General features: G+C 41.7%; 1 protein-coding gene across 7 annotated transcripts in view; it reads left to right on the top strand.

Moving 5' to 3' along the window:
* The window catches only part of BAHCC1 (BAH domain and coiled-coil containing 1), a 132,497-nt gene extending 116,690 nt beyond the window's left edge, over positions 1–15,807 (top strand). For 4 of the 7 annotated variants that reach the window (XM_073682569.1, XM_073682567.1, XM_073682568.1 and 1 more), the window contains 14 exons: positions 158–278; positions 367–613; positions 908–1,099; positions 1,217–1,458; positions 1,552–1,647; positions 1,926–2,049; positions 2,196–2,310; positions 2,447–2,522; positions 2,762–2,870; positions 7,025–7,162; positions 7,678–7,851; positions 9,000–10,084; positions 11,565–11,801; positions 13,725–15,807. In XM_073682569.1, the coding sequence (XP_073538670.1) occupies positions 158–278; positions 367–613; positions 908–1,099; positions 1,217–1,458; positions 1,552–1,647; positions 1,926–2,049; positions 2,196–2,310; positions 2,447–2,522; positions 2,762–2,870; positions 7,025–7,162; positions 7,678–7,851; positions 9,000–10,084; positions 11,565–11,801; positions 13,725–13,931 (3,163 nt within the window). In that variant the 3' untranslated portion in view covers positions 13,932–15,807. The remainder of the gene's footprint in view (positions 1–157; positions 279–366; positions 614–907; positions 1,100–1,216; positions 1,459–1,551; positions 1,648–1,925; positions 2,050–2,195; positions 2,311–2,446; positions 2,523–2,761; positions 2,871–7,024; positions 7,163–7,677; positions 7,852–8,999; positions 10,085–11,564; positions 11,802–13,724) is intronic. The other 3 variants (XM_073682573.1, XM_073682570.1, XM_073682571.1) reach the window with 3 other exon arrangements.
* The last annotated feature ends 294 nt before the right edge of the window (positions 15,808–16,101 follow it).

Below are 16,101 nucleotides of genomic sequence, written 5' to 3'. Positions count from 1 at the left end.
GATGATTTCTGGCCCCTGAATTATAGACGCCTTAAAGTTTGCTTGTTGGACTTAAAAGAAATCTCATGGGTTGGCTGAATTGTTCTTGACATCAATAGAAAGCTTACTGTAGATGGTGCAGTAGATGAATTCTAAGTATGGATTTTTCTTTTACCAGGCCTTTGAGCAGAAGTTTAAGTCTCCTATGTGCAGAGCTTCGAAACGATGGGGAGCCCAAGAAGAAGAAGAGTAAAATATCAGAGGAAAGTTACAGTGATCAAGACCACTCACAGAAGACCGTAAGTGTTAATCAAGAGATCAAAATTGGCAAAAAAGTAAAAAAAACCTTCGTAGGTTAGCATTCTTACATAATGTTGCTTTTTGTAGGCCAAGATGCATTGCAAAAATGTGTGCCCTCAGAACAAGCTGGCATCCAAACTGGCACGAAAGGTCTCGCAAATGAAGAGCAAGGCCGTAGCATCTGGTACAAGCCCTTTTCACCGTAAGGATGTTCTTCCAACTAGTAAAATTCAGAAGAAAATTCCTCCACACAAAGGGTCATATTTAAAGGTCAAAGAAGGAGGTGAAAGGAAAGGTCAGGAAAGACAGAGGCCAGAGGGAGCTGGGGCAGCAGGTGAGGAGAGTTATGTTAAACCCTCCATACAGAGTAGCCAACTGGGGTTGTCAATCGAGATTTTTTTATTTAGATGTGGTGTACAGTCAGGTGTTAGGTAGTAGTGAGGCCTTATACCTTTTTATTTTTCATTTTTTTTAATTCTTTACTTTTTTTGATGAGTTGACTCCATAGACCTTTTTTGGTGGGCCCTTAAAACTTTTTGGTTTTTAGAACTTTCACTTCTTTATTTTAAAGAGCTTCAGTAGATATATCGAAAAGGTCTATTAAAAAATGTTTGTGTTTTTACTACAGATCAGGACAACGATGATGACTCTGACAGTGATGATGGAGACCAGGATCTTCCTGGGCTGTCAAACCATGATGCAAGCTTGTCCCTTAATGCTCCTGGTAACTCCTCCCTGGTGGGTCCTTCTGCCTCTGCGGTGGTAAAAATGGAAGCCAATCAAAAAGCAAAAAAGAAGATTGAAAGACAGGGACTACTAGGTAAGGAACTTGGAACCGTAGGCAAGATTTGGCATGGTACCTAATCTCCCCCTTTATCCACTCATTCTTTATTATATACTTTCTATTCATTATATGATAACTCTTCTCTATTTCCAGGTTCATGCTGTATTACCAGCCCTGAGAGTGAAGTCAAGATCCGCAAACGTTCTGCCAAGCTGGAATCTCGAAGCCACCCTAATAAGCCTCTTAAGAAAAAGTCTTTAAGTCACGAGGGGAAACCAGAGGGAAATATGCGGCGTAGAATACAGTCTGACTCTCGGGCTCTGACTCCCAGCAAGACTCTGTTTTGTTCTCCTAGCCAAGGACTCAAAAAAGACAAAAAGATCAAAAACATCCAAGTAAGTTTGCCAAGAATTATCCTGTATAATATAGCCACATCTTTAAAAAATCTACGCTCTTGTTAAATCAATTTTCTTTTTATATTCATATAGAGAAAAAATGGGATATTGAGTCTCTCCCTGACCTCTCGATCCCCCAAGAACCTCATGAAAGAAGGAATGAAGATGGGAAGAATGAAGTCCAAACAGGTATGATACTTTTTTGTTTTTGTGTGAAGGAAGGCTCTAGACCTTGGTATTAAGTCCTAATAGAAGAGAATAACAATGGGTGCCCATCAGTCGGTCACTTGGTACATGCCCTATAAATAAGACACTATGCTTGTGTCTTAAGGTTATTTTTTGAAAGTCTTATGATATCAAAAATAGGTAATTTTCCCATACTATGTTTCACCATTGAGATCCAATTCTATCTTCATCTCAGTCATCAGCTCCGGTTTTGACAAGTTAACTCCTTCCTTCTCCTACAGGAAAGAGGTCGGGCAGTCAGTCGACTCTTGCAAAGTTTTGCAGTAGAAGATGACTTCCAGTTTGATGATAACAGCAGTTTTTCAGAAGGGGAGGAAGAAACCAGCTCGACAACCAGGAACAAAGGTGAGATGATCATTTGCAATGAGTGATAACCATCTGCAGTTCTCAAGGACCAAGTCCTATGTTATGGCCAATTTCCATTTTATTCATAATCATTCCTATGCAATGAATGTGAGTAGTGATTTTGTGGTGTAATTGTCTTGTTCCAGCTCACATCTGCTCACTTTCTAAGACTGACTTGAGAGAAGGGTTACAGGTTCTAATACCCAAGGAGGACAACTTACTGTACGCAGCCAGTATTCGCAGTCTACAGCCCCCTGACATGTAGGTGACCACAACCTCAATATTGGTCCTTGCCTTGTTGTACACCAGTCACTAATAACGGTTTTAACATAGTATACCAAAGGTTTGGATAATCTTTCATGACTGTACTATTATTTTTTTTATTTATTTGTTACAGATACAGTGTTGTGATAGAGGGAGAGAGAGGAAATCGGCCTCGCATTTACTCCCAAGAGCAACTTCTACAGGAAGCTGTAAGTTTTGTATGTGTCTACTGTGCCAGGAAGTTCTAGAACTTCCTCGCTATAGAATGTAGAGTATGGAAATGTTTAAGTGTGCATATATTAAAACATACTAAATGTTTGGCAAAAAAGTATAATAAACATTTTATTATATTAAAAAAAAAGTAATCATAATGTGTGTGTGTGTATATATTCATGTAATATTTTCTCGTAATGTCTTGGCAATTCTAATAAGTTCTGCATCCTTGCAGGTTGTGGATGTGAGGCCTCAGTCCACACGTTGCCTTCCTCATGGGACTCGTGTCTGTGCCTACTGGAGTCAAAAGTCACGTTGCCTTTACCCAGGAAATGTGGTGAGAGGTACGAAGTTGCCCAGATTAATATATATATATGTACATACAATTATATGTATACGTACTCTATACATCTTGGCCCTTAGAGTGCTACTATTCTCTTGTTTGCATATATATATATATATATATATATATATATATATATATATATATATATATATATATATATATATACAGTATATGTATGTATGTGTGTGCGTTTTATGTCATATGTATCCGTATATAGTATAATATTTTTTTTCTCGTCATTTAAAAAAAAATTCAAAACTCCTTTTACCAGTTTGGTTCCTATATTTAAATAAGTAATCCTATTTTCCTATGTTGAGTCATTATTTGCCCTGCTCCCCCTAAAATGATGCTTTCTTTAATTAGCCATTATTTATAGGTCACCTATTTATAACACCTGGGCCTTCTCTTTCCATACAGGCAGGTGTATAAAATTTATGGTGGTACAACAGATGACAATACGAGCAGTAAATTTATTCACAATTTTTTTCCTTCCCAAATAAGAAATGATGCATCATGGACAACATGCCGTCCTGTATTCTAGCACATTCATCATCTTCAGATGTTGCAGTTGCCTCCTCGCTGTACAACCTCAAGCACCCATTCCCGCTCAATATAGTAATTGACACTTGCTGTCAGAGGGGACGTTGCCTAGCAACCTGTGCCACTGGCCGGCCAGTCACATGATCCTTATAGAATTTGAATTGATTTCTCGATTTAATGAGAAACAGCGAGCGCCTGTATTTTATAGACTTGTTGTAACATGGTTTCACGTTGTCAGTAATTTTTTTTTTTCTGTTTGTCTTCAATTTTCACAATGAACTGTAAAAGAAAAAAGAAAAAAAATAGCGCGAATGTGTTCTGCAAATTTGATACATTCCCATAATTTTAGATTTTAACCCAATATTTTTAATGTCTCTACATTTTTTTTTTTTTTAAAAATGTTGAAAGCTAAAATAAATTCATATCTAAGAGTAAAAGTATTCTCTCTGTAATTGTTCCAAATTCATGGGTGAGGGTAATGGCAATAACTGGAATAATATACCCCCAGCTGTTTAATGCATGATATGAGTATTCAGTAAGGAGCTATGCCGCCATATTATCACATGAGGGGGCAGGCAAATTGCACAGGTGACTTCTAATATCCTTTTAACTTCACAGTAGGGGAGTCATAATATCTCGAGGTTTATAATTTCAGGCATTCAGAATTCCTGGATTTGTGGGTTCTTTTACATTCCATTTTGGAACAGTTTGACAATTGGTCATGAGCCAAAAGTAGCATCATTACTACTATATTTTTTTCCATGTGACGTCATGTTATTACCACCTCTACACAGAGTAATATAAGCTCCGAAAACTGAGCTGGTCAAATGGTTAGGAAATATTCAGTCTAAAGGGCTCATAACCATATGTGTGAAAAAAAAAATGTTCCGACATTGGGACCGAAAAAATGGACAAGTGTAATGAGAGAGCTTTTACATAGAGGAATTCTCTAGGTCATTTACACACAGTTTTCCAAGGAAATATTCTTCACTACATATATAAATAAATATATATCTCTATAGATACATACATATATACTTACATAGATATAAATATGTGAGTGAGATCTATATTCCGTGGTTTGCTTGTGTTGATTACTGTACTTGTCATTTAATATTAAATTAAAGTTTAAAAAAAAAAAATGGCGTAGGGTCCTCCATAATTTTATTAACCAGCAGAGGGAAAGCGGACAGCTGTGGGCAGACGTTTATAGACTGGGAAGGGGGTAATACCCAAGGAGCTTCCCAGGCTATTAATATCAGCTCTCAACTGTGTACTTAGCCTTTACTGCTTATTAAAATGAGGGACCCCCAAAAAAAATTGACATGGGGTCCCCCTATTTTAACAACCAGCAAAGGCTATACAAACAGTTGGAGGTTGAAGCTAATAGCCTAGTAAGGGGCCATGAATATTGGCCCCCTCCCAGACTACAAACATCAGCTCTCAGCCGCCCAGAAAAGGCGCATCCATAAGATACGCCAGTTCTGGAGCTTAGCCTCCTCTCTTCCCACTTGCCCTGGTGCAATGGCAAGTAGGGTAATAGGGTTGGGATTGATGTCAGCTTCGTATTGGCAGCTGACATCAAGCCCAGGGGTTAGAAATGGAGAGGCGTCTATAAGACACCCTCATTACTAACCCCATAGTCAAATAGTGAAATAAAACACCAACACCCAGAATAAAATAATTTATTTAAAATAAACACAGACTCCTTTAATATTTCTAAATTAAACCAAAGGCATTCTACTTACCAATACGCCCATTCTATTGAAGCCCTTGTCACCTGCAATAAAAATAAAATAATAAAAGCAACCTCGTCCTCACCTCTCCGACGTGAAGAAAATAATTAATTTGTCCCATGACGGGTCTAGCTCTGCTACATCTAGATGGCAGGCTGCATAGTAGCTTGATGCGACTATTCAGTCTGCCATCCTGTAGAGACACTGAGGTGCACGTGCTTGCGCACCTCAGTGACTCGCAGTGATGTGATAAAGTTGTGCGGGGTTCACCTCACTGACGTCTCCGCGAATGTGAGAAATTTCTCATGCTCGCGGTGCCAGCAGAAAGGTCATTGGAGTTCATATCTAATGAAATCCGATCATCTCAATGACAACTCGCACCATGGGAAAGTTCTCACCGGGCATGCGCTGATGTCATTGAGATGATCGGAGTTCATTGGATATGAACTCCGATGACCTTTCTGCCAGCACCGCGAGCATGAGAACTCTGTCTCTACAGGATGGCAGGCTGTATAGTCGCATCAAGCTACTATGCAGCCTGCTATCTAGATGTAGCAAAGCTAGACTCGTTGCGAGACAAATGGAGTATTTTCTTCACGTCAGAGAGGTGAGGATGAGGTTGCTTTTATTATTTTATTTTTATTGCAGGTGACAAGGGCTTCAATGGAATGGGCATAACGGTAAGTAGAATGGTTTTGGCTCAAATTAGAAATTTTTTAAGGAGTCTGTTTATTTCAAATAAATTAGTTTATTTTGAGTGTTGGTGTCTTATTTCACTATTTGACTATGGGGTTAGTAATAGGGGTGTCTTATAGACGCCTCTCCGTTACTAAACCCTGGGCTTGATGTCATCTGCCAATACAAAGCTGACATCAACCCCTACCCTATTACCCTACTTGTCACCGCACCAGGGCAAGTGGGAAGAGCGGAGGCTAAGCTCAAGAATTGGCACATCTTATGGATGCGCCTTTTCTGGGGCGGCTGATTGCTGTTTGTAGTCTGGAAGGGGGCCAATATTCATGGCCACTTACTAGGCTATTAATATCAGCCCCCAGCTGTCTGCCTAGTCTTTGCTGGTTGTTAAATTGATGTGGAGTCCCCCTATTTTTTGGGGGGGGGGTCCCTCATTTTAATAATCAGTAAAGGCTAAGTATACAGCTGAGAGCTGATATTAATCGCCTGGGAAGCTCCACGGGTAATAACCCCTTCCCAGGATATAAACATCTGCACACAGCTGTCCGCCTTCTCTCTGCTGGTTAATAAAATTATGGAGGACCCCACACCATTTTTTTTAAGAAATGTATTAATTTAATGATAAAAGAAATGTATAGTAAATTACAGTCACTGCACTAATTATATATGTCACTGACATCTTTCAAACTATCTATTCTATGTATATGTAATCATAGAATAGATAGTTTGAAAGATGTCAGTGACATATATAATTAGTGCAGTGACTGTAATTGACTGTACATTTCTACTATACTGTACTATTCTTCTCTCTATTCTATAAGGTCGGTCCCGCTGTGATTTTACTGTACGCGGCTGATGAATTATCGGGTTTTCAAGGAGATAGTTGCGTAAAAATCGGATTGCACTCGCGTGGTCCGAGTGCTGTGCGACTTTTTTTTTTCTCTCAACCATTGACTTGCATTGTTAAGTCTCGTCCGAGATGTGCAGCAGTATGCTGCGATTTGTTTCTCAGTCCGATTTCAGCTGAGAAAAAAATCGCAGATGAGATGTGCATCATAGAATAACATTGGTCAGAATTCAATCCGATTATTTTTTTTTTTTTTTTATCGGACTGCACTCGTCCATTTTTCTTGCAAATGAGTATAAGAAATAATGTAAGTAATCCATTATTTGATTCTGCTAGGTTCCTCAAGTGATGAAGGGGAGTCTGACTCTGTGACTGTTGCGTTTGATGATGGCGATCGTGGACGAATCACCCTGAACAACATTCGCTTACTGCCTCCCGATTTTACCATCCAGTGTGAGTGCACAAACATAACAGGTATACAGTAGAGATGAGCGAATACACTTGCAGAACTTGGGTCCAATGGCTAAATCAGTATTCTGTGGAACCTGGACAGGAGCATTGAAAACCTCCTCCTACGTTTAGTCATCCACGGCTCTTCTTATGGTTAGCCGACCTGGTGTGACGTCATCATTGTGGCGTAATGCATACACAATGTCGCGCCATTCCAGCGAATGCTTGCAGGTAAAGGTTCCCAAGGCTCCTGTCCATTAGCCATGAAACACTAACCTGGCCACTTGACCACCAGGGTCCTGCAAATTTAATTGCCCATCTCCTCCTAAAGACCACCTCTTCTAAAAGAAAATTCCTTTTACCCAGACAAAACCTTCTGTGATAAATTTTCAGTACCTTTATATATTATGCCCCCTGGCCATTATCCTAAAGAAGACCACCCCTGTAAAAAATCAGTACAATCTTAAGTCTGCAGATGTCATGGATGATAAAGGGATTGACAATGGCCTTCTGATAAAGCATAGATCTTCCCTTTGCAGGTACAGAACCGTCTCCTGCTTTGTTGCTGTCGGCAGAGAGTCGAAGAACAAAGCGCTTTGCCAGTAATACCACCTCGACTTCTGAAGCCTCTCAGAACCAATCTTCAGACAACCGAGAGTCAGTGGAGGCGTCAAGAAATAATGGGAAGAAGGCGATCAGCAAGGAGAAAATGGGTGAGTTGAAAAGAAAATAGGATAAACAGTGGCACCAAGGAGGACCTTGAGAAAGATGTTTGTTAGACCTTTTGTTCTGTGTGATTTTGGTGGATCCAGTCAGTGGCACAGTGTGGGGTGCCTGTGGCAAAGGAAGTTTTTTGCATCCCCTACATTGTACATGGTTATTTTATTTTTTTTAAGCAACTATTTTATTGCCCTAGCCTTAAATCAATAAACGTATCCCTAACCCTAGTTAGTCAGAAATGGAGGGTAAAAATGTAAAATTTATTATAATGTTATGTTGTTTTGTTAGTGAGGGGGGGGGGGGGGATTTTTTTTTTTTTTTTTTAGAAATATTTCTTTTTATTACTACATTTTTTGAGGACTGTTCTCCCAGCAGGTCTGCCTCTTCTGTCATAAAATTGCAAGAGAGCGCAGTGCACGCGATTCAATATGGTTTTCGTTTATTAGTTGTTCAGTCTTTGTCATCTCGGTTTATGCCTATGCAGAGAATAGCAGCCAAAGACAAACCCAACTCCACTGCTGCTCTCTGCATAGGAACCTACAGCAGTGACTAGTACAACAAAGCAACCACTGCCTTCATTACTCATGCAGCTTGCTGGAATCTGGGCAGGCACTCTGCGTCCTTGAGCTGCTCCAAAGAGAAAGCTGTGTTGCTGGTGCCCATTCAGTGTAGTGAATATTCCCCAGCGCTAATCCTCCTGGATAGTTTGACAGTGGGGGTGAGGGAGACAAAATTTTGCACCCCCATAGAATTTTAAGCTCAAGGCCATCGTCAGCCCCCATCCTGCGCCACGGTGTCCAATTGAGCCAAGTCGCCTTCTTTAATTTTGCCAAGTTGCCTTTTGGCTAGTGATAGTGCCAGGCTATGGAAAGTTAGTGTTTTCTAAATTGTGTAGGAAAATCTTATAACATCCTAGAAGATGCATTTGCATCAAAGCCATTTCTTGCTTGAAACTCCATCACATCATCAAGTATAAATGATGAGAAAACTTTCTTAAAGGAACATCTTTTTTATCTGACATTTTTAGACCCCACATGACCTAAGTGCGAAACGTTTGCTAACATTGAAAATCACAGGTATGACTAAAATAATGTGGCAACACACTTTTGGAGCTGACTCCTTTCACACTTTGATTTTACAGATAAAATGGATGTGTTCAACTCGGGAGCAAAGACTCCGTTACCTTCTGCCACCACCAACTTCTTGGGTCGCTCGACAAGCGTGGACCTGATGAGCTGGCCTTCTCAAGGAAAGCGCAAAGCTAGCAACAAGACTAACACTGGGCTACATGACCCTTTTCAATCACAGGGTAGTGGCAAGAAACAGAAGTGCAGAGAGCAGCCTCATGTGTTTGGTAACGGCTTTGGAGCGGATTCCTTCAGCAGTTTGGCTAACTCGTACAGTCCTTTCGGAAGTAGTGCCAACACTGGGATTACAACTGGACAGAAGCCTGTACGGACAAAAAAAGGAGAGGGGCCAGAGGAGGAGGACAAGGGGAAAGGTGGTAAAAGAAAGGCAGGTAATGAGTTTTTGGTGAAACTAGATCATGAGGGTGTAATGTCCCCCAAAACTAAAAATGGCAAAGCTCTCCTACTCTACGATAAAGACTTTGGGCTTCATATTCGACAGGGCTACAGTTCTGCATCAGGACTGACCAAGGACAAGAAAAGGAAGCCACCTCTTCATGACCAACTATCCATGGGCTTGGCTCTTGGAAAGTACACTGGGCAAACAGAGTATGGGGTGAACTGTGACAGTGACTGTTCATACTCTGACCAGGATGAGGAGGAGAACCAGGGGGGTTTGCGGGCAAGGGTTCCATCGAGATTTCTTGCAGGACTATCCGTTTCTTCCTCTTCCTCTGGGTCCTCTTCATCTTCTAGCTCTGGCTCCATGTCCAGCTCCAGCATTTGCTCTACAGACAATGAGGATTCATCGGAGAGTTCAGATGAAGCCGACTCTACAATGCTCCTGCAGCCCTGCCTCACCCACCCCGTGCCTACCTTGCTGGCACAGCACACAGAAGATGGTGGTCAAGGCTCCCAGGGCTGCTTTGTCTCAGGACAAAAAGCCAAACAGAGGAGGAAAGGGACCCCTTCAAACTTCCCTAAAACCAAAGAGCCCCTACCTAGACAGCAACGCCTGCCCTCTGTAGAAAACCGGCCAAAGATTTCTGCCTTTCTGCCTGCACGCCAACTATGGAAATGGTCTGGAGAGCCTACCCAGGTAAAACTCATTTTAAAATTGGTTTTTGTGGCCCTTTAGTAGCCAGTACTCCTCCAGATTGGTACACCCTTGTGAATTAGTGACACATCTGCTAATCCTTTAATCTAGGGGTCTCAAACTCAGCTGGGTAAGTGAGCCGCACATAGAAAAAAATTAGAATATGACGGGCGGCGTTCTTTGTGGCAGAAGATTAAGTTTTCAGTGATACCATTATTTTTCTATATGATTTTTTGATCATCTTTTTTATGGCATGTTTTTTATTCTTCTTAATGGTGCTTATATGGGTTTTGGTACAGATCTTCTCTTTTACTTCAATTTTTATATAAAACAGCATCTTTAAAAGCCAAATATTATTCCATTATTTTTTCAATCTTTATTTTCCTTTTTTTAAAATGTTTTCCTTATGTTTGACCTCCAATCTGCCCCATACAGTAATATAGTTTTACAACTAGCCCCATATATTAATTCTGGCCCCCATCCTGTAATAACGTCCCCAAATCCTGTTATAATGTCCCCCAATCATCTAATAATATTCCCAATCATATAATAATGTCCCCTGTTCTGTAATGTCATCAATCCTGTAATAATGTCCTCTGTCCTGTAATAATGTCCCCATCCTGATCCCATCTTATAGTAATGTCCCCATCCTGGTCCCCTTCATGTAACAATGTCTCACATTCTATCACTCTTTACATACACATAAAGAAAATTCTTCTCACCTGACTTCGCTCTCTCAGTGAACAGTATCCTCTTCCTCCCTCCACAGTCGGGGCACTTAGCAATGACGCCATGTGCGGCCATGTAGGGTTGCTGACGTCTGCTGCTGGCCTCTGATTGGCCAGTGTCTGGTATTGGTATTGCGTTATAGAGAGCTGGTCTCTGCGCTGCAATATATTTCAATTGAATGTGTGTCCGAAGACAAGCATTCAGTTGAAAAGCAGAGCTGACGTCAACCGTCCCTGGCTCACTTGACGTGATTGTCTCAGGGGCCTCAGGGTCTGCATGTTTGAGACCCCTGCTTTAATCCCTTATGTACCACCTGCAAAGATCTTGTAGTGTCCCAAGAGCATGACCCGTGGCCCGCGTCAAGCGTGCCAAGAGCATAACCCGTGTCCCGCTTCAAGTGTGCCAAGAGCATGACCCGTGGCCCGATTCAAGAGTCCCAAGAACTAGAAACATGGCAGAAAAGAAGGGATATCATTTCTGAAGCAAGGGAACCTTTTAAACCGGTGTTTCTGAGTGTTCCTAAGCCAATTACCCCCTACTTAAAATTCCACCAAGACCGTAGCCCTTCACTATGCTGCATTACTGGTGAAGACCATCTGAGGTACATGTACCACTGCTCCAGATCCTAGGCATTAACCAGCACTGACTTCAGTATTGAAAACTATGCACTTGATAAAATTATTGACTTGGAATTTGGAGATCTTGTGTCCTCTGATCTGAGCGCTAAAATAATATTATTTTTTCCTATCTCTAGAGACGAGGAATGAAAGGGAAAGCCAGAAAACTGTTCTACAAGTCCATAGTTCGGGGAAAGGAGACGCTGCATGTTGGGGAATGCGCAGTTTTCCTGTCAGCTGGACGTCCAAATCTGCCCTATATAGGACGTATTGAAAGCATGTGGGAGTCATGGGGTGGCAATATGGTGGTTAAAGTCAAGTGGTTTTACCATCCAGAAGAGACTAAACTGGGAAAAAGGCACAGCGATGGAAAGGTGAGACACTAAGGAGTGACCTACAGGGGCTGGTTTAGTGGTTAACATGGTCCTAAGTTTTTAATTTTAGTCTAAAAAGGTTGATTTTGTGAAGAAGGACTTGACCATAGATACTAAAAGGCCACATAGATGTTTCTGAGCCATAATGGAAAAGGCACTCTGATAAAGCAGCTCCTAAACTGGTCAACATGAGGCATCCATTTATTACATGGCTCTTCATTCACCTGAAGGGTCACTATGTAATGCTACATTTCTCTAGGCTTCCTTCAGTAAAATCGCCTTGCTAGGTGTTCCACAAGCTAGACCCATGGCTAGCTCCAAGTGTCTCAAGAGCTTGACCCGCGGCTAGCCCCAAGCGTCTCAAGAGCTTGACCCGCGGCTAGCCCCAAGCGTCTCAAGAGCTTGACCCGCGGCTAGCCCCAAGCGTCTCAAGAGCTTGACCCGCGGCTAGCCCCAAGCGTCTCAAGAGCTTGACCCGCGGCTAGCCCCAAGCGTCTCAAGAGCTTGACCAGCTGGTAAGCCCCAAGCGTCTCAAGAGCTTGACCAGCTGGTAAGCCCCAAGCGTCTCAAGACCTTGACCAGCTGGTAAGCCCCAAGCGTCTCAAGACCTTGACCAGCTGGTAAGCCCCAAGCGTCTCAAGACCTTGACCAGCTGGTAAGCCCCAAGCGTCTCAAGACCTTGACCAGCTGGTAAGCCCCAAGCGTCTCAAGACCTTGACCAGCTGGTAAGCCCCAAGCGTCTCAAGAGCTTGACCAGCTGGTAAGCCCCAAGCGTCTCAAGAGCTTGACCAGCTGGTAAGCCCCAAGCGTCTCAAGAGCTTGACCAGCTGGTAAGCCCCAAGCGTCTCAAGACCTTGACCAGCTGGTAAGCCCCAAGCGTCTCAAGAGCTTGACCCATGGGTAAGCCCCAAGCGTCTCAAGAGCTTGACCCATGGGTAAGCCCCAAGCGTCTCAAGAGCTTGACCCATGGGTAAGCCCCAAGCGTCTCAAGAGCTTGACCCATGGGTAAGCCCCAAGCGTCTCAAGAGCTTGACCCATGGGTAAGCCCCAAGCGTCTCAAGAGCTTGACCCATGGGTAAGCCCCAAGCGTCTCAAGAGCTTGACCCATGGGTAAGCCCCAAGCGTCTCAAGAGCCTGACCCGCTGGTAAGCGCCAAGCGTCTCAAGAGCTCGACCAGCTGGTAAACCCCAAACGTCTCAAGAGCCTGACCCGCGGCTAGCCACAAGCGTCTCAAGAGCTAGATCCGCAGCTATAGGCTCCTACCTGAAAAATTCCTTCAGTCAATTAAGTGTAGCAGTAGGAAAAAATAAACTTGCATACTTAGAAAAAAAAAAAGATGCTCCTTAGGGTAGTGTGTCTGGACGATGAGAGGACACAGTATCATGAATTGGACAGGTGCTAACCTGCTCCTGTTGTCCTAGGTAGGTTTAATGCTATTGATGAACATGACGATGATGATAATCCACTGGTCTGGAACATCAGCAGACATCTATGTTAGATGCAAGGAGGAGGAATAAAGAAAAAAATGACTGTAGCACCCTGCTAATGGAGAATTGTCTAGGATGGCACATTTATTTAGCTATCCAATGTGTTTTGGGGTCAGGTGGACCTTTCATCAAGAAGGCTACACCATTGAATACAGACAAGTACTGTGATGGTATGCTGGTAGGCTCTGAAAATACCTGTGGCATCATGGAGCACTTCATGGGAAGATGCATATATCATCGAATATGGTAATACCTGGTGCCAAGACACCTAAGGCACAAATCCCCTGGCTCTAGGTTCTAGGAAAACCACTGTATGAGAACTATATGGAATGGTCCCCACGGAAATCTGTGATAGACATGTATCCCTAGTTGATAAGTTAATGCCCTCTATAATATAAAGTTGCCAAAATTAATTGTGAATTTCTTTCCTCTGTAGAACGCGTTGTACCAGTCATCCCACGAGGATGAGAATGACGTACAGACAATCTCACACAAGTGCCAGGTGGTGAGCCGCCAGCAGTACGACAAGATGAGTCACAGCAAGCGCTACCAAGATCGGCAGAACCTCTACTACCTGGCAGGAACTTATGACCCAGGAACTGGGCGGCTGGTGACCGCAGAGGGTGTGCCAGTGCTGTGCTGATATGCCACGATGGGAGTTAACTGGGGGAAGAGGGTACCACTTAACTATACAGCACTTCTTCTTACATTAAAACAGGTAGCATGGACAAGTCTGGAAATCTGTACACTAAACTTCACACATCAGACGTAGTCATGGCAAACTGATACGCACAAGTCCTAGCCACCCAAACAACATGCTGAGTGTGCACCGGCAGATGGTTGTGTTACACTAATACGAGTTGCCAATCTCCGATGTACCTCTGTCTCATGTAAGTTGACTGCTTCTGAAATCAGTAGATCTTTCTCCTAAAGAAAGGACCTGGTTGATACATTTCTCCAAAAAAAAAAAAATATGCCCAGATGATGCCCAAGGCACTTGGGGCATTCAACACTAAAGGAGAGCTCTGAATGTTAAAATTGGAGCTACTCTTCCCTTCTTTTATTTTCTTTTATGTCTTGTTTTTGTTCAATTTAACCTACAGCACCTTGGTTCTCACGTTCACTGCTGGACAGACTCCACCAAATAGTGGGACGCCTTGAAGACATGTGGTGGAAAGGCCAAATTTCATGGACCACCTTGAAGAGCCTAGAAGGTCATTGAAAGCTTTTAGGTCTCATTCAAAGTGGTCCCATGCCACTTTGATGGTATTTTTTGCCACTTCGATGACATCATTGGTCAATCATCATACCCTGATGATTCGAGTTTGACCAGATACCGGTCTACATGGGCTTCAAAGTTGGGCAAAATTTTGGCTCAAAATTTTGGTCGTCAAGGATCGGCCATGATACATATGGTTCCCACCCAATTTAAGAAGTTTGTGAACACACTGTAACACCTGATATCATAATATAATACAGACCTACTGATTGCAGAAGGGCTACGTACGGCCATGCTAGGAAGTTCTTTACTTTGATACCTGCCCGAGAAATATCTGCTCTTCTAAGGCTTTACACTATCAGACGTCTATGACAACCTCAATGTAGCACTTCAAACACTACAGGAAAATGTATAAAAAACCTATAATAGCGCAAAGTGCTAGGCAGAAACCGTTCCATAAAAAAAATGCTCTGTTCTCTGGCCCCCTGATATTTGCTAAAGCGTAGACACGTGAAGCATATAAACTGCTGTGAATCCAATAAATCACCCCTCTCTTAATTTTTATCTCAGAATTTCGAAAAGCAAGTATCAAACTTAAAATTTCCTAGCCAAACTGCTCCATTCACTTTACGATCACTTTCTTTCTTTTTTTCTTTTTTTTTGTAATTTTTGTAAAAAAAAAATTATTTTTTTCTTGTGATTTTTATTTTTTTGTATGTTTGTTTTATTCCTAATTTATGGTCAACAGCCTCAAGTTTCAAGCCATATTCTCCCCAGTACCTCTTAACAGCTTTTCTTCCTGAAAGGCAGGATCAGGTGTAATAATATTCTATTTATTCACTGTGTAAATACTGAATTTCTTTTGGAAAGTTTTTATTAACAAAATGAAAACTACAAAAAAAACCTTTAAAAAAATACATTTTCAGCTCAATGGAAAAAAAAAATATCCCCTTTTTATTTTGCTGTCGCTGAAATATAAATTATGCACTGTGTCCTTTGGCAAGGCTGGGAATATTAGGAATTCTGTATAATTTGTAATTATAATGGGGGCTACAGAGAATAAAAGCACTTGGGGACTAGGTGGGGTCTTGAAGGGGGGGGTGTGGGACAATGAGAAATATCTAAAATAAAAAAAAGTCACATTTAAATGCTTTTATTGTTAAAAGAACACCAAATTCCTGGAAATATGTATATAGATTGTCTGAAATATTTTTTTTGTGTTGTTTAAGACATTTTTTAAGGAAAAAAAAAAAGTTAAAGAAAATGTATTGGGAATGTCAATATGGTCCGATGGAATAAAAAAAAAAGGAAAATATTCTATAAATATATATTATATAAATGAAGTGTGGCCTCGTATTTCTTTTTTGGGTACTATTGAGGGAAGTGTCAGTACCTTTCCCTGCCCCACCACATGAGTTCCATATAATGTTTCATGTACTTTCACATTTAAAGGGACTGTCCAGATGAACAAAATTGTTAAAAAATAGAAAGTTGCACAATTTCCCCATAAGGTTGTTTGATCTCTGGTGCCCCAATCTTCATTTATACATGCTAGTCAAAGTTTAGAAACTCTATTACTGGATCCATTCTTGAC

The sequence above is a fragment of the Phyllobates terribilis genome, unplaced genomic scaffold (genome assembly GCF_046119375.1).
Source record: "Phyllobates terribilis strain yellow unplaced genomic scaffold, ASM4611937v1 Scaffold_5__5_contigs__length_657084704, whole genome shotgun sequence".
Taxonomy (NCBI): domain Eukaryota; kingdom Metazoa; phylum Chordata; class Amphibia; order Anura; family Dendrobatidae; genus Phyllobates; species Phyllobates terribilis.
Note: the sequence above shows the minus strand (reverse complement) of the source record. Positions and strands in the feature narration are given on the sequence as shown.